The sequence below is a fragment of the Schistocerca cancellata genome, chromosome 1 (assembly GCF_023864275.1).
Source record: "Schistocerca cancellata isolate TAMUIC-IGC-003103 chromosome 1, iqSchCanc2.1, whole genome shotgun sequence".
In the NCBI taxonomy this organism is placed as follows: domain Eukaryota; kingdom Metazoa; phylum Arthropoda; class Insecta; order Orthoptera; family Acrididae; genus Schistocerca; species Schistocerca cancellata.
The window spans coordinates 11,829,054-11,847,840 of NC_064626.1; the positions used below are offsets into that span (position 1 = coordinate 11,829,054).

Below are 18,787 nucleotides of genomic sequence, written 5' to 3' on the forward strand. Positions count from 1 at the left end.
CTGTATTGTTTGTCTCTTGACATTATTGGTTTTATGTACCCTATATTTAACTTTATGTCATCCAAAACAGAATGTTACTAGCTAACACGCAATAAAGAGTGCAAATTTTCTGAAGAGTTCTTGTTTCCCGATTACGAGGGAGCAGGAGAGGCACCACACGACATTTTAATTTCCACTGTCCTGAATATAGTTTGATGGCATTCAGTACAAAATGTACACGTTTCAATTCCTCAGAGTGAAAGAAGAATGCTGTGTGAAGAGGGATGGCACTGCACTCTGGCACACTTAAGACCAAATAACATGTCTTACATTTCCTCGAACATGTATGTTTTATGTATCAGACACCTCCAGTTTGGAAATTTTGTATACCCGGGGCTGACGCTCAGAGCAGTCTGAGTTATAGTGAGGAAGTGTGTAGTCTCTATGTGACCCGTATTTACATTTAGTGATTATGCTGTTTCCTGTTCATTTACTGCTCTCGTGTCAAATGAAAATATAATGGTTTTCTGTGGCCGGGAGCTATCAAGTGAATTACAGAAGGCTAATATACTTTGTTAGTTTCAGATTTCATTTTATTTCCACTTTTCTGACAGCCATGCATTAATCGCCTTGTAGGACAATGAATTTATTTTTGTCGGTTTGTTGAAGAAATTTGGTTTTTATTGATCTTTTACACTGAGGCAGTCAATGCGTTTGAAATGAAGTGTTTAGCTCCACATTATTGGCTAATTTCAACTGCTCGCTACATTTAAAGTGCACATTTTCATCTTCCAGTACATATGGCATTATGCCATAATAAAGAATTAAAAATGAGTTAATACAGTACTGGTACTCCAAGAAAATTTACATCCCGAAACCCACACTGAGAATATCAGGTCGAGGCGTACTTCATTGGGAATCTGGACATAAGAATGTGCTCTTTAAGTATGCACTTTAAATGTGCCATTTTTAGTATGGTTCACGAAAATTTGATGCTCTTGCAGTATCCTCTGATGTCATTTATGACTTAATGTAATATCTTCGAACATACAGGCTTCCTGCGTCGTAGCAGCTGCCAAAGTGTGATGGCACCTGTTATCTGGCGCTCTCTGACGACTACTGAAACAAACCTATTTCTAACAGGTCGTGGGAATATATTGTGAATGGTGGTTTGAAAAGCGTTACTTTCAAAGTAAATTTCATTTTACACAAGTTGAACTATGTGCGAGAATGTACGACGAATTTCTTACATCACAGAGCGTTTGATGACGAGACATTTAGAAGTATTTCGAGCCCAGAAGATCAGACATTCATGTCGTTACTATGAGCAAATTGATGTAGTGCTACGGGAAGCTCGCTCTCCTCTGCGGTAGCTAATTTATTTGTGGAAAACTTTGAGGACAAGACACTGGACTCGGCTAAAAAGTTTACTTGCACATTTGTGTGATATGTCTTAAAATGTAATATGTGCACAAAATATCAACATTATATGTGAAAGCTTACTTCTCTTGCAGCGTGTTAACCTTAGAGACCAATATTATATGTGAATGCTTTGCTTTTCTTGTAGCAACACTGTATATTAAATGAAAACATTATCTTTTCTTGTTTGTGTATCCGCACTACTTAACAGTGATGTTGCTATTGGCTGACCACATCACATGTCCTATGCTCTGAATATCCACTGTCATCGGATGGCGGGATCACGTGACACGGGCTATGACTGGCTTAAAAAAGCACATCGCAATCTCGATTAGAATGGTTCGGAAAGTAACAGGCGGAGTTTTGTCGAATTTGAATTTCGTAATACGAAAATATGCAGCGTACGTGTTGCTGCTCATCTAAAATTTTTCCAAAGGAGTTTTCTTCCCTGAGTTTGGTTTTCTAAAGTGCTGGGAAATTCTACGCCTGTGTATAAAAACATAACCATTCAAAGGATTGATAAGTTTTACAATTCTGAAGGAAAATATACTGTCACTTAATAACACGGAAAAAGTGTGTTTTCATCTGGGACAAAGTGTATTTTTAACCGGGAAGTCCGGGAATTTGTTTTTCCTTGTCTGCGAATCACCCTGAAAACATTAATGAGAAAAAAATAAAACTTTAATTGCAAAGAAATGCACCATTTACGACAAAATACGGTGCACACCCAAGCGTCTGCTAACAGCAAAAGTCTCAACAGCTTTAGGATGAAGTCTGTCCAATACTTTGTAACAAACTGCTTCTGATGAGCGTGTTATCACAACTGTTTTAGCAGTTGCCAGCGGCTTCATGTGCATGTGCAGTTGCGTCCCGTATGAGCAGTACCATGCCCTGCTTCTGGCTGTTAGCTCTGTCAGGGGTAGCACCAAACAGCCAGAGAATTTTTCTGTCATACCAAAGCTGCCAGATTCATGCATGTGCAGAGCAGTCCGAGTTGTAGTGGAGAAAGGTAGCCTATGTGATCTGTGTTGATGTTCAGTGATTTTGCTGTTTCCTTTTCGTTTGTAGTTCTCACGTCACATGAAAACAAAATGGATTCCTGTGGCCGAGAGCTATCAAGTGAATTAAAATACATTCACATAATTACGGAAGGCTAAAATATTAGTTTGTTTTCTGATTTTATTTTATTTCGACATTGTTCGCAGTCCGACATTAATTGCCTTGCTGTTGAATGAAGTTATTTTTGTCGGTTTGCCAAAGAAGTTTCACTTTTGTTAATCTTTCCTGCAGAGGCAGTCAATTTATTTGAAAGAGAGTGGTTCATTCCACATTACTGGCTGGTTTAAACTATTTGCTTAATTTAAAGTGCACGTTTTCATCATTTGGCATATATAGCATTATGCCATAATAAAGAACCAAACATAAGTTAATACAGTACTGGTACTCCAAGAAAATTTGCATCTCAAAAACCACAGGTTGAGGCCTACTTCATTGTGAATCTGGACATATGAACGTGCACTTCAAGCCGAATTATGCTCCTGGAGTATTTTCTGATGTGATGTAAGATCTCTTAATGCTTTATACGTAAGAACAAAGAGGCTTCCTACATCATTGTAGCTGCACGTGCCTGTTTTCTGGTGTGCTCTGGCAGCTGCTAAAAAGAACCTATTTGTAACAGGTCGTGGGAAAATATTGTGATTGGTTGTTTGAAAAGTATTACCTTCAGACTAATTTTCCTTTTATGCAAGATCAATTACATTAAATGTGAGAATGTGTGATGAATTTCTTAAATCACAAAGCATTTGACACTCATTTAAAATTTAATACTTTTTCTGGTTTTCTGGGCTTGAAATTCTTCCAAGTGGCTGGTCGTCATTTATGTCATTATTTAAAATTGTATTGACATGATTGTTTAATGTATCTTAAGCTGTAATACATACAATAAAGACCAATTATATGTGAAAGCTTAGCTTTTCCTGTAGCTCTGACTGCATCACATATCCCATGCTCTGACCCTCTGCTTTTCTCGGACGGCGAGATCACATGAGATGAGCTATGATTGACTTAGAAAAGGCGTTGCTATCTCAATTTTCATGCTTTGGGAACTACCGTGCTGTGTTTGGTGTAATTCGAATGTATACTTTCATAATATGGGAGTATGCAGCATATCATAATACGAGAATACACAGCGTATATGGTGCTGTGTGTCTCTTTCAGAAACACGACTATTTCCACCTCCCACTCGCGCCTGGGTTTTGTATTCTAAAGTGCCAGGAAGTTCTACAACGGTGTATAAGATTTGAACCATTCAAAGGATTGATAAGTTTTACAGTTCTGGGGAAAATACACTCCTACTTAACATGGAAAAAGTGTATTTTTTTTAACCGGGAAACCAGGGAAGAATCCAGGAATTTTCTGTGAATACGCTCTGTGTATTTATTGTATGCATACTTAATGTCTACACTGTAGACTATTTACATGTAATTAATTCACATGATCTTTTATGCCACACACTAAATAAAAATGTCTCAATAAGAGATGTAATTGATAATTCGTCCATATATGAAGAATTCGAAAGTAATAGTACAATTCGGACTGGATTGTCAAAATCAGAACAGGAACTATTGAGGGATTTTTCATCTCTCCAGGTTTGTAACAAATGGAAGTTGTAGAGAAGCTTCAAAATAGAAACTAATTTTTGACATGTGCAGTAATGTTCATCTTCACAGTAGCAAATCACTGACAAACACGAGTGGCCATTGCAATTGCTCTCTAGACGAGGAATTTCATATGAGTTAAATGTGGCACTCAGCCTGATGCACCCAGATTTCTTTCAAATTTGGTGCATTCAAACATGCATCCTAATTAAATCGTATGTTCATTTTTGTTAGTTTCTCCATAACTACCTTGCCCGTAGTTAACCAAATCTTATACACCATTTTGCAATGTAATTTATACCAAACAGTTCAAACACATAATCAGTCAACCTTATCACACTTGGAAAATACGGACATGTACCTAAGAAACATGCTGGAAGTGCAGGACTGTGTTTTTCACACTTTTGTAGTTCTTTCATTTTACGCCTTTCAACTGTTAACCTAAAATTCTGGTCTGAATTGTGAAGCGTATCTTTCAGGTGGGCTATGATTTTTGTTTATAAATTTTTTTCACACTCTTCTTTTTCCAGTTGTCATACAAGTATACTCCAACACTAAGGCAACTTTTTTCAATTTTTGCTTTAGGTGTTTTTTCTCTCCCCCCTCAAGCTTGAAGCCTCTTTTCCTCCACAGGAGAGTGACCTAAATACTGAAGGCTGATATCTACAGAATCAGTTGCCAGATCTGATGCTATTTCATCTTCACATATATCATCTCTGGAAGTACCTACCGTATTTACTCGAATCTAAGCCGCACTCGAATCTAAGCCGCACCTGAAAAATGACTCGAAATCAAGGAAAAAAAAATTTTCCCGAATCTAAGCTGCACCTGAAATTTGAGACTCGAAATTCAAGGGAGAGAAAAGTTTTAGGCCGCACCTCCAAATCGAAACAAAGTTGGTCCATTGTAATATGAGACACAATTTAGGTTGAATGAATGACGATACAGCTACAGTAGTTTGGTTCGAGTAGTAGTTAAGTTTTACCAGGTAGCCATTGCTATGCGTCAGGCCCGTATTTATACGGGTACCCTTCCTTTTTCACATGCTTCATCTGTTTTGAATCGATTGCTTATTTTTCTTTGATCTGATAAGTGCTGTTCTCTTTGTTATAGGTGTTAACGTCACTCTAAGCTGAAAATGCATTGTTGTACTGTGTCATGCGTTGTTTGTCGCATTCTGATAATGTGTGTTTACGACCTGTCGCCGATCGCGGCATGGCTTGCTTTTGTGCGCGCTACCGCCGCTTACGATAAAAAAGGAGAGGAATTGTCTCATTAGCAAAACAATGGCAAGAGACTGCTATTTGTTGTTACTTACACTGCTGCTTTCTTTGATAATGATCAACAAGAACCAAATAATAGACTGCGTATGATAGATGTTCTGAATGAGAGTTTAGCTAAAATTTTTCGCCATTTGAAAATCTTTGCAGACGCCTCTTTTGTACCTTACATTCTGCACAGAAGTTAGTCATCTTAGATTTAAAAATCTAGTCAATTGCCGTGCTTCATTTCTGACTGTATCACTATTAGGCATAAGAATAATACGAATATAAACATGCCATGATATGTATATTCTTCCACGTTTGCTGTTGCCTCGCACTAGTTTCGAACTTTATTAGGCAGACAGGATTTAAATGAGATAGCAGCAAACACGAAAGAATACATGGCAAAATGTTCATATTCGTATTATTCTTATGGTGAAGAGAATACTGCATGTGATTCTCAATTCATAAAAGTTCCTATTAGCAACAATCTCTTCTCACAGGTAGGAAAAAATTCAGAACGTAGAGTTGGCCACATTGACAAACATCCCAAACAGTCTTGCCAGTCAGATTTTCATAGTACATTGAAATGCTGCTACATTCAAAGATGAACAATACGGAATTTGTATTTACTTCATTGGATAATGTATGAAAATGCAGCGGTCGAAACTCGGGGTGGAGAAAAAAGCTCGTCTTCCACCTTTTTTTAATTTATTTACTGACTCGGAGATTTTGGCGCCAGTATTTATCTTTGTGCCTGTGTAGCGCTACATATATTCGACGGCAGAAGATAGTTGTGGCGGCACCTACCACCATTTTTCAGGACTTGTGCTTATTTTGCACTCGATTCTAAGCCGCAGGCGGTTTTTTGGATTACAAAAACCGGAAAAAAAGTGCGGCTTAGATTCGAGTAAATACGGTAGCTCAACTAAGGCAACACCTGCATGGGTTTTGTGATATTTCCTTTCTGCATTTGCTGCAAATTTTACCTCCTAACAGTACATTAGGAGATTTGTTTACCACCCACTCCTGAACATTCCTCAAATTCTTCTGTTCTCTTGCATGGCCTTCATAAAATGGATTACAACAGTAAAATTTTGACTTGAAATCCATTTTTTACCAAGTATTACTAAATATTACTTCACAGTGCATGTAGACTGCAGTTTGAGTAAACAAGCCACACCCATGAAACAAGCTAATGAAGATTTGTTGCAATAAGTGTCTCTGATTGGCTGTTCACAGCAACAAAGGTTCACCATTTGGTCAGAGAAATAGTGACTGCTATTGGCTGCTGTTCTGGAAAAAACCAAATACATATCTGCTTATAACATTTGGTTAGTGGACTTGAATTTGAAAATCTCAGAAGTCCATCATGTTGCATATCAGTGTAGATCTTTACTCATAAACTTTTCATTGCATTATCCGGATTACATATTGGATATATACTGATAGAGCACTGAAAGACCTAATTCAAAACAAGGCCCTGGGAGTAGACAATATTCCAGTAGAACGACTGGTAGCCTTTGGAGAGCCAGCTGTGAGAAAACTCTACCATCTGATGAGCAAGGTGTATGAGACAGGCAGAATACCTTCAGACTTCAGGAAGAATGTAATAATTCCAATCCCAAAGAAAGCAGGTGTTGAGAGGTGTGAAAATTACCGAACTATCATATTAATAAGTCACGGCTGCAAAATACCAACACGAATTCTTTACAGACGAAAAGAAAACTGATAAAAGCCAATATTGGGGAAGATCAGTTTGGATTCCGTAGAAATGTTGGAACATGCGAGGCAATACTGACCCTACGACTTCATCTTAGAAGCTAGGTTAAAGAAAGGTAAACTTATGTTTCTAGCATTCGTAGACTTGGAGAAAGCTTTTGACAATATTGACTGGAACACTCTCTTTCAAATTCTAAAGGTGGCAGGGGTCATATATAGGAAGCAAAAGGCTATTTACAATTTGTACGGAAACTGGGTGGCAGTCGTAAGAGTCGAGTGGCATGAATGGGAAGCAGTGGTTGAGAAGGGAATGAGACAGGGTTGTAGCCTATCCCCGATGTTATTCTATCTGTATATTGAGCAACCAGTAAAGAAAAAAAAGAAAATTTTGGAATAGGAATTAAAATCAATGGAGAAAAAATAAAAACTTTGAGGTTCGCCGATGAGATTTTAATTCTGTCAGAGACAGCAAAGGACCCGGAAGAGCTGTTGAACGGAATTGGCATTCTCTTGAAAGTAGGATATAAGATGAACATCAACAAAAGCAAAACGAGGATAATGGAATGTATTTGAATTACATCAGGTGATGCTGAGGGAATTAAATTAGGAAATGAGACACTTATAGTAGTCGATGAGTTATTTTATTTGACCAATAAAATAGCTGATGATAGTCAAAGTAGAGGGGATATAAAATTTAAACTGCCAAAGGCAAAGATGAGTTTCTGAAGAAGAGAAATTTGTTAACATCGAGTATAGATGTAATTTTCAGGAAGTCTTTTCTGAAAGTGTTTGTTTGGAGTGTAGCCATGTAGGGAAGTGAAACATGGAAGATAATAGCTTACACAAAAAGAGAATATAGGCTTTCGAGATGTGGTGCTACAGAAAAATGCTGAAGATTAGATGGATAGATCACACAACTAATGAGGTGGTACTGAATGGAACTGGGGAGAAGAGAAATTTGTGGCACAACTTGACTAGAAGAAGGGATCAGTTGGTCGGACATGTTCTGAGGCATCAAGGGATCACCAATTTAGTACTGGAGGCATGCGTGGAGGGTAAAAATCGTAGAGGGAGACAAAGGGATTAATACACTAAGCAGATTCAGAAGGACGTAGGTTGCAGTAGTTACTCGGAGATGAAGCAGCTTGCACATGATGGAGTAGCATGCAGAGCTACATCAAACCAGCCTCTGGACTAAAGACCACAGTAACATCATCATCTAGATTAAAAGCAGAATTATGTTCATATATGTTCAGAGAGATGCTTGTAAATTTCACACAATATCCACACTTTGCAGAATTGTAAGTTTTCTCATTGGATGCACCAGATTTGAAAGAAACCCTGGGATGATTAGGTCGAAAATGTTTTTTCTTTTTTTTTTCTGTGTTTAATTGACATGAAATTACCAAGAAATGTTCACCATTGGAGGAGGCAGGCTGCTCAGTCAGGCCCACGTAGGAGTCCAGACACAGCCTAGTTAGCACAGGAAGATATGTCGGACGATCGTGACGGAGTACTTGTCCCAGCTTGGCGTGTGGTGTGTGTGTCTGCTGCAGCAATGAAATGCTTAGATAAATATTTTTGGAAGTAGATAGCCCATGTTCCCAATATTTTTGTGGTTCAATTTATTGCTGTTTTTACGTGTGTGCATTCGTGAATGTGAGCATGCTAGAAATGAATATTTTTGAAAATAAATAATTATAGGCAGATAGATAAGCATACTTGCTTATGTAGTGGTATTTAATAATACTATAGTTTTCTTTTACATTATGTCCTTGTCATATTTAATCATTGTGACATCTCCTGGTACATTGGGAGAGGCACCCTCAGTGTGTGAATTTTGAATACAAGCATTCACTGCGGAATTCGTGCAGGTCTGACGTAAATCACAGTAAAGACACTAGATAGAATTTTACTAATAAAATATGCATTATCATTCACTAGGATTGTGAAGTGATGTCAGTAAATATTAGTTAAAACTGTAAGTTAAGCAAAATACAAATGTAACTTGCTCAGTGTGTGGCAAGGCAGTGAGCAAAAATAGACAGAAGTCTTAGGGTGAACGATATGCATTTGTGATCTTACATAGAGAGATGTTCAGCTGATAAAACGTACACCTCATGGCTCACCGGCTGGCCACGTGGACACATTTAATTTGCAGCTAGAGTAGTCTGCACGGTTATCTCTAGATGTGAATGGAATCACGTATGCACATACATCGAGGAAGTGGCGTGCACCGACACACTTACCTCTTCCTGCTTGCGGGTCGAGCACAGTGCGTGGTGATTTGGTGCCAGGGGCACAGATGTAAATGCACCTTTAGAATTATTCCCCATTCGACTTTGCTCTGCTTGTATGCCTACTGACGTTGTCGTGCTCGTAATGCCACCAGGTGACATTCGACGTCGAGGTGGTCGGTGTCAACAATGTTTTGTTTCCTATTAGGCAGTTTTTGTAACCTGCCTGTAATATTTAAATAAATATAATGGAAATATGACAGTTCTACATACTTTGTGTTGCAGGTTCTTGGAGTCTCCAGACTTCCAGCCAAATGTTGCAAAGAGATACATCGACCAGAAATTTGTTTTACAGGTAATGCTAAAATAAGTAATTTAGGATACTGTCTGCTTATCAGCTGCTGAAATAAACTATTGATGTAGGTGGTGTAGCGTGTGCCAAAACACACACACACACACACACACACACACACACACACACGGAGAGAAAGATAACAACATTGAAAATGGAAATTTTAAAGCTTTATAATTGGGAAATGCAAAATAGTGTAAGGAATGTTCACATCTATTAAGAACAGTGAGAGTTCATCTTGATACTGTTCCATGAGTGGTATAAAGTGCAGGAACCACAATCTGCACAATAATAATAATAATAATAATAATAATAATAATATTATGTCGATACTCCCAATTACTACTCTAGCAGATTCTTGCACAAAAATATATCACGGATATTTCAGTGTCTTGATTCACATTTCATGTCTCTCTACTTATCAGTTTGTATTTCTCTCTGTTCATTAATCATTTGTGAATTACTTTATCTTTGCTTGTGCCACGTGTTGTCTCAAATTGTGTGTGTGTGTGTGTGTGTGTGTGTGTGTGTGTGTGTGTCGCTGTGTCCCACGTTGCTAATTGTGCTGATTTTTTTAAATCTTAGTTGTTGCATCATTTTATTCTAATTTAATCCACAACCTGTACAGAGTTCAAATTCTGACTTAACTTTCTCTTTTGCTGAAATATCTGTTTTTCTTCCTGCTCCGCTACATATTTTGAAGAATAAATGTTTGGCTTCAAAACCAAAGTGTGTTTTACCTGACCACAATATTATTGCACTCGGTCTCCGTGGCTGCTATCGGCAACTTGTGGTGATGTTACAGTAAACAAGTACAGTGGTGGCTAAGGAAAATACATCACATTGTGGATGACTTAAAGGCAATTGTGCATATGCTATCGAGTGTTTCAGTGTGTCTTCATGAAATGTCACAATAGAAGTGCACAGTAAGCTGACTGAAGCACCCCTCCTTCCCAGGTGCAATAATATTGTGGTCAGCTAATAAGGTCGTGCTGGTGGTGGTAAGTAAGTAGTAGTAGTAGTAGTAGTAGTAGTAGCTGCTGCTGCTGCTGCTGCTGCTGCTGCTGCTGCTTTGACCTTCGGACCAAACACTGGTTTGATGCAAAGCTCCACGCTAGTGTATTGTGTGCAAGCCTCTGCTTCTCTGATTTATTACTACAACTTCATCTGTTCAAACACGCTTACCCTATTCATAACCTGGTTCCCTCTACAGTTTTTACCATCATTAGTTTCTCTGTTACCAAATACAGAATACCTCGATGGTGTCCTAATTTCCTGTAGCACATCTCTAAAACCTCTATTCTTGTTTGAACAAGATGTCTTGCTTGTTGTTGTTGTGGTCTTTAGTCCAGAGACTGATTTGATGCAGCTCTCCATGCTATTAGATCCTGTGCAAGCCTCTTCAACTCCGAATAACTAGTACATCTTACATTCTTCTGAATCTGTTTAGCGTATTCTCCCTCTGATTTTTACCCTCCACACTTTCTACAAATACTAAATTGGTGAGCCCTTGATGCCTCAGTATGAGCAAATGATCCCTTCTGCTTCTCATGTTGTGACACAAATTACTCTTCTTTTGCTTGTATATGAGGATAAACTATAGACAAATAGCTTTACAAAAGAATTTCTAACATTTAAATTTATGTTAACAAATTTCTCTTTTTCAGAAATTTTTTCTTTCTGTACCCTTCCAATTCTGCTATGTATGGTTGTTTTGCTACCTAAATATCAAAACTTACCTACTACTTTTAATGTCTTCTTTCCTGCTCTGTTGACTGAATGCCATTACCCTTCGTTTACTTTTGATGATGATCATATTTTAACCTGTTTCCAAGACAGTTTGTGTTCCAGTCAACAGCTCTTCAAAGTCCTTTGCAGTTTCTGATGACAGAATTTAAACTTCTTTGACAAACAGCCTAATATGTTAGTGCCACACCGTCACAGTCCAATAATGTGCTTAGCATCACATTGCCCAATGGTAGTATATTGGTGTGCATTTAGAAGAAATCACTTGTAAGAACTTGCATGAGATGTATGCCCAACAGTGAACAGTTAGAAGGGTAACTTTTGTCTGTTCATGCAAAGCTGTCGGTGAATGAAGTCGTGATGTGAGGACTGGCAACTGCGTTCTGCTGCAATTTGGACTGCAGCAATGTGTGAGTACAGTTAAGGCACCAAAATATTTATTCAGTTCAGTATAATAGCACCACACGGTGCAGTATTCCAAGGCTGTTTTAAATGAGCAACGCTATACAAATGGACTATTCGTGGCAACTAAATATCGAAGTGCCTCTGCTGCGTTATTCCTGTACTGAAACATGCCTGTCAAATGTTTTCTGTTTTTTTCCCCACTTTGGCATGGAAGTTTCATGTGTTGTGATAGTTGCCTGCTGTGCAGATTTGCCTTGGAAAGTCCTTACAAATAGTTCAAATAGAGGTTTTTCCCGTAAGAGTGCGCAAAAATTTAACGCGACATAAAGAATGCTCCACCTAACAGTTTGAGCTGAAGGAGACAATAGCAATAAAATCAAATTAACATTTACTTTTTTATTTACATTAATTAACTGCAAATACCATCACTGACACAATGAATGCACGATTCGTACAGTACCTTACAAAATGTGCTGAAACAGTCAGCCATCAAACTCGGTACAAGTCTGACGTCGATAAACAAGATTTTGACACACCCCGACAATTATCCCTGGTGTGTTCCAAATTACATCGCAGGCAACTAAAATTCTCTAAGCTAATTCCAACTCTATCGAGTGGGGCCTCGTACACAAGTGACTTCAGATATTCCCGTAGGAAATAATCAAGGGGGTTCAGGTCAGGTGACCTCACAGCCCATTCCAATCCAGTGACCAGGGAACACTGAGATGGCTGCAGACATCCGCACTGAAATGAAGTGGTGCACTGTCACGTTGTATCCACATCCTCTTGTGAACCGCCAAGGACACATTCTCCATCAATGCAGGTAGAACTCTTTACATGAACCTCAAGTACATGTGGCCATTCAGATGGCCAGACAGAAGATATGGCCCAGTGAGATTGTCGCCTACAATGCCGATCCAGATATTCACAGCAAAATGTATTTGATGGTGTGATTCTATTATAGTGTGATGGCTTTCCTCATCCGACACATGGCTGTTCCTGTTGTTCAAAATACCGTCACAATCAAATGAGACCTAGCCAGTAAACAGCATGATTTGGAGAAAATCTGGTCGCTCAATCCATTGTTGGAGCAATCTGTGACACAGTGCGACCCTTGATGCAGAGTCAGTCGCAAACGTTTCGTGGTCTCATTGTAGGTGATATGGGTGCAATTGTTCGTGGAGTACTCGCCACATGCTAGCATGTGCATTGCCCATTTGTAGTGCAATACAGTGAGTACTTGTAGTGGGAGCCGCTGCAACACATTCCGGCACCCCCTCTTGAAAATCGGGTGTGAGAGTAGTCCTCCTGTTGCCAGGTCCTTCGTTTCTTCTTTCCTATGAACCAGTCTCCTGCATTCATTGACTGAGAGAAATAAGGACTCATCGTGATACCTGATGCCTGTTGGGAACCCTGTAAAGCCTTTCAGCAGCGAGAGCATTGCAGTCATCTTCTCCGTACACAAATTGCGTGTCAGTGAGTTCTGCGAAACTGTACCGGTATTGCTCCATTGAATTGTACTGTACATCTCTGAATAGCACTGAGTAATGACTGGTTCTGTCAGGGATTCATAGCATGTTCTGTCATGGGACAGTGTAAATATGATACAACAGAGCCACCTTATGGACAAGTAAACAAAATCTACATCATCACTTCCTAGTAACCAGGCTTGTCGTCCATGTATCCTTGCAGGAAACAAAGAATGCACGTGTAAATAAACAGCACAGTATGTGTAAACTTGTACATATGTTACTTGTAAATGAGCTGGAAAACAGTAATTCGAGAGAAAGCAGTAGACACGTTTACTCCTTAAGCTGGCTTCTCTGACCACAGGTTCCCTACCTCAGATTGTTAGTTGAAGCATCCTCTATGTCGTGTTACATTTTTGCACACACTTACAGAAAGACTCTGTATACTTATATAATTACAGAACTAATGACAGTAGAGAGTATTAATGACCAAAGCAAAATTCACAATGGGGTGTCGTTCGTAAAGATTGGAAGGTAAATTCTCCATGTTGTTGAGAACTGAAAGAATTCAAAAAGTGTTACAGTAATAGATGATGTATTGTTATGAAAGATGCTACAGTAATAGATGATGTATTGTTATGAAAGATGCTACAACTGTACATTTTTTGAAAAACACAAAAATTGTTGAAACTGTCTGGCAGATTAAAACTGTGTGCCGGACCGAGACTCGAACTCGGGACCTTTGCCTTTCGTGGGCAAGTGCTCTACCAGCTGAGCTACCCAAGCACGACTCGTGTCCCATCCTCACAGCTTTACTTCCACCAGTATCTCGTCTCCTACCTTCCGAACTTTACAGAAGCTCTCCTGCGAACCCTGCAGAACTAGCACTCCTGAAAGAAAGGATATTGCGGAGCCATGGCTTAGCCACAGCCTGCGGGATGTTTCCAGAATGAGATTTTCACTCTGCAGCAGAGTGTACGCTGATATGAAACTTCCTGGCGGATTAAAACTGCAAAGTTCGCAGCAGAGCATCTGTAAAGTTTGGAAGGTAGGAGAGGAGATACTGGCAGAAGTAAAGCTGTGAGGACGGGGCGAGAGTCGTGCTTGGGTAGCTGTCGGTAGAGCACTTGCCCACGAAAGGCAAAGGTCCCGAGTTCGAGTCTCAGTCCGGCACACAGTTTTAATCTGCCAGGAAGTTTCATATCAGCGCACACTCTGCTGCAGAGTGAAAATCTCATTCCACGAAAATTGTTAGTTGCAGTTGACTTTATTAACAACATGCCAACGGCCTTGCTGCAGTGGTAACCCTGGTTCGCGCCAGATTGCCGAAGTTAGGCGCTGTCTGGCTGGGATAGTACTTGGATGGGTGACCGTCTAGTCTACTGAGCATTGTTGGCAATTGGGGTGCACTCAGCCCTTGTGAGGCAACCTGAAGAGCTACTCGGTAGAGAAGTAGCAACTCCAGTCTCATAAACTGACATACGGCCAGGAGAGCGGTATGCTGGTCACGTGCCCCTCCATATCTGCATCCAGTGATGCCTGTGGGCTGAGGAGGACACGGTGGCCGGTCGGTACTGTTGGGCCTTCTTGGCTTGTTCGGGCAGAGTTACTTTTTATTAACAGCATACATTTTAAAAAGGTACTGATGTGCAACTGGGTCCCAGGACCTGAAAATATCTTTTAATGCATTCTTAGAAATATCAACGGACTTTTTAACTGAAAAATTTAAAACATTTATGGAATCTGGTAGAAGACTTCTTTTTATAAGTTTAAAATGTGAAGTAACTGACTACATTACAATTTTTTCAAAATGTGGCCATAAAATACAACCCCCTTTGTATTCCTAGGATTAATACACAGTAGTTAAACGCAATGTGTAGCCTTGATCCTGTTGCTTTCACACTCCACATTACACTGAGCAGATATACTGTACGCATACCCTTTATGTCAGGATCGGTCACAGTTGTTCAAAACTGCACATATGCGGTCTGAGGTTCGGCCTGTCCTGGTGCTACTCAGTATGTCGTGGCTATCCTTCTCAGAATTACTCAGTATATTGTGACATTTCATTTATCAGTGTGCTGTGGCACTTTGTTCAAACATTTGGTGCAACTTATTTTCATCAGCATAAGTTTGTTTAATTCAATGGAATTGTGATGTAAACATAATTAATCCTTTGCAGTTTGCTCATGATATAAAGGAGATCCAGTGGCTCTTTGTGCAAAAAGAGGCAGTCTAGCGACCTGTTGTGACAAGCCTTTAGAAATGAAAAGTGATCCCAGAAGAGGACGACAGGAATTCTCAATATCCATTATGCAGTTACATGATCTACATCTACATACGTACTCCGCAATCCACCATACGGTGCGTGGCGGAATGTACCTCGTACCACAACTAGCATCTTCTCTCCCTGTTCCACTCCCAAACAGAATGATCAACAGATACTGCAAATTTGCTATGAAACGGCATTACAACACCATGTAGAAAGACTTTAAGGATTAGGTGATAATGAAAGAGAAAAAAAATTATGGTGACTGGCAGACTATTTATACACGATTCATTGTTCTCCACATCAGGAAGTACTACATGCAAAATTTGTGGAACTGAAGCACGTGATGAAATTGGTGGTACAAACAGTAAATTTTCTACAGAACCACATATTATTAGAGTGTCGGTTGCAAAAGCTTTTGATGAACTGAACAAAGAATATGGAGACTATAACACACTCCAAAGTTTTTTGGTTAAGTCGGGGGCATGTCTGGAGCAATTTTTTGATTTAAAGCCCACTTTTGTTGAATTTCTGGAGGAAAAAGAAAAGCGAGACTGAAAATTAGAAGAATAACCCTGTGACGAAGCGCGCCGCTCTTCTTTGGATCTTCTCTATCTCCTCTGTCAACCTGACCTCGTATGGATCCCACTCTGATCAGCAATTCTCAAGTATAGGTCGAACTAGTGTTTTGTTAGCCACCTCCTTTGTTGATGGACTACATTTTCTAAGGACTCTCCCAATGAATCTCAACCTGGCACCCACCTTACCAACAGTTAATTTTATATGATCATTCCACTTCAAATCGTTCTGTACGCATACACCCAGATATTTTACAGAAGTAACTGCTACCAGTGTTTGTTCCGCTATCATATACTCATACAATAAAGGATCCTTCTTTCTGTGTATTAGCAATACATTACATTTGTCTATGTTAAGGGTCAGTTTCCACTCCCTGCACCAAGTGCCTATCTGCTGCAGATCCTCCTGCATTTCGCTACAATTTTCTAATGCTGCAACTTCTCTGTATACTACAGCATCATCCGCGAAAAGCAGCATGGAACTTCCAACACTATCTACTAGGTCATTTATATATATTGTGAAAAGCAATGGTCCCATAACACTCCCCTGTGGCACGCCAGAGGTTACTTTAACGTCTGTAGACGTCTCTCCGTTGATAACAACATGCTGTGTTCTGTTTGCTAAAAACTCTTCAATCCAGTCACACAGCTGGTCTGATATTCTGTAGGCTCTTACTTTATCAGGCGACAGTGCGGAACTGTATCGAACGCCTTCCGGAAGTCAAGAAAAATAGCATCTACCTGGGAGCCTGTATCTAATATTTTCTGGGTCTCACGAACAAATAAAGCGAGTTGGGTCTCACACAATCGCTGTTTCCGAAATGCATGTTGATTCCTACAGAGTAGATTCTGGGTTTCCAGAAATGAAATGATAAGCGAGCAAAAAACATGTTGTAAAATTCTACAACAGATCAATGTCAGAGATATAGGACTATAGTTTTGAGCATCTGCTTGACGACCCTTCTTGAAAACTGGGACTACCTGTGCTCTTTCCCAATCATTTGGAACCTTCCGTTCCTCTAGAGACTTGCGGTACACAGCTGTTAGAAGTTCTTTCGCTCACTCTGTGTAGAATCGAATTGGTATCCCGTCAAGTCCAGTGGACTTCCATCTGTTGAGTGATTTCAGTTGCTTTTCTATTCCTTGGACACTTATTTCGATGTCAGCCATTTTTCCGTTCGTGCGAGGATTTAGAGAAGGAACTGCAGTGCGGACTTCCTCTGTGAAACAGCATTGGAAAAAGGTGTTTAGTGTTTTAGCTTTATGCTTGTCATCCTCTGTTTCAATGCCATCATCATCCCGGAGTGTCTGGACATGCTGTTTCGAGCCACTTACTGACTTTACGTAAGACCAGAACTTCCTAGGATTTTCTGTCAAGTCGGTACATAGAATTTTACTTTCGAATTCACTGAACGCTTCACGCATAGCCCTCCTTATGCTAACTTTGACACTGTTTAGCTTCTGTTTGTCTGAGAGGTTTTGGCTGCGTTTGAACTTGCAGTGAAGCTCTCTTTGCTTTTGCAGTAGTTTCCTAACTTTGTTGTTGAACCACGGCGGGTTTTTCCCGTGTCTCACAGTTTTACTCGGCACGTACCTGTCTAAAACACATTTTATGATTGCCTTGAACTTTTTCCATAGACACTCAACATTGTCAGTGTCGGAACAGAAATTTTCATATTCATTTGTTAAGTGGTCTGAAATCTGCCTCCTAATACTATTGCTAAACAGATAAACCTTCCTCCCTTTTTTTTATATTCCTATTTACTTCCATATTCGAGGATACTGGAATGGAAACAGAAGGGAGTTGAGGCCAGGAGGATAAGGGAATGTGGGGTATATTCCAGGGAAGGTTCCTATCTACGCAATTCAGAAAAGCTGGTGTTGGTGGTAAGGATACATCCAGCACAGGCTGTGAAGCAGTCATAGAAATGATGGATGTCATGTAGGGCAGCATGCTCTGAAACAGTGTGTTCCACTTGTTTCTTATTCGTGACAGTGCCTATATTGGACTGTGTGAAGAAGAATTGGACTGTGTGAAGAAGAATTGGACTGTGTGAGGAGGAATTGGACTGTGTGAGGAGGAATTGGACTGTGTGAGGAGGAATTGGACTGTGTGAGGAGGAATTGGACTGTGTGAGGAGGGATTGGACTGTGTGAGGAGGGATTGGACTGTGTGAGGAGGGATTGGACTGTGTGAGGAGGGATTGGACTGTGTGAGGAGGGATTGGACTGTGTGAGGAGGGATTGGACTGTGTGAGGAGGGATTGGACTGTGTGAGGAGGGATTGGACTGTGTGAGGAGGGATTGGACTGTGTGAGGAGGGATTGGACTGTGTGAGGAGGGATTGGACTGTGTGAGGAGGGATTGGACTGTGTGAGGAGGGATTGGACTGTGTGAGGAGGGATTGGACTGTGTGAGGAGGGATTGGACTGTGTGAGGAGGGATTGGACTGTGTGAGGAGGGATTGGACTGTGTGAGGAGGGATTGGACTGTGTGAGGAGGGATTGGACTGTGTGAGGAGGGATTGGACTGTGTGAGGAGGGATTGGACTGTGTGAGGAGGGATTGGACTGTGTGAGGAGGGATTGGACTGTGTGAGGAGGGATTGGACTGTGTGAGGAGGGATTGGACTGTGTGAGGAGGGATTGGACTGTGTGAGGAGGGATTGGACTGTGTGAGGAGGGATTGGACTG

The 18,787-nt window shown here is 40.2% G+C and overlaps 1 protein-coding gene across 4 annotated transcripts in view; it reads left to right on the forward strand.

The window, feature by feature from the left end:
* The window catches only part of LOC126164076 (serine/threonine-protein phosphatase 2A 56 kDa regulatory subunit gamma isoform), a 382,345-nt gene that overhangs the window by 242,101 nt on the left and 121,457 nt on the right, over window positions 1-18,787 (forward strand). For all 4 annotated transcript variants that reach the window (XM_049920208.1, XM_049920210.1, XM_049920211.1 and 1 more), the window contains one exon: window positions 9,562-9,631. In XM_049920208.1, the coding sequence (XP_049776165.1) occupies window positions 9,562-9,631 (70 nt within the window). The remainder of the gene's footprint in view (window positions 1-9,561; window positions 9,632-18,787) is intronic.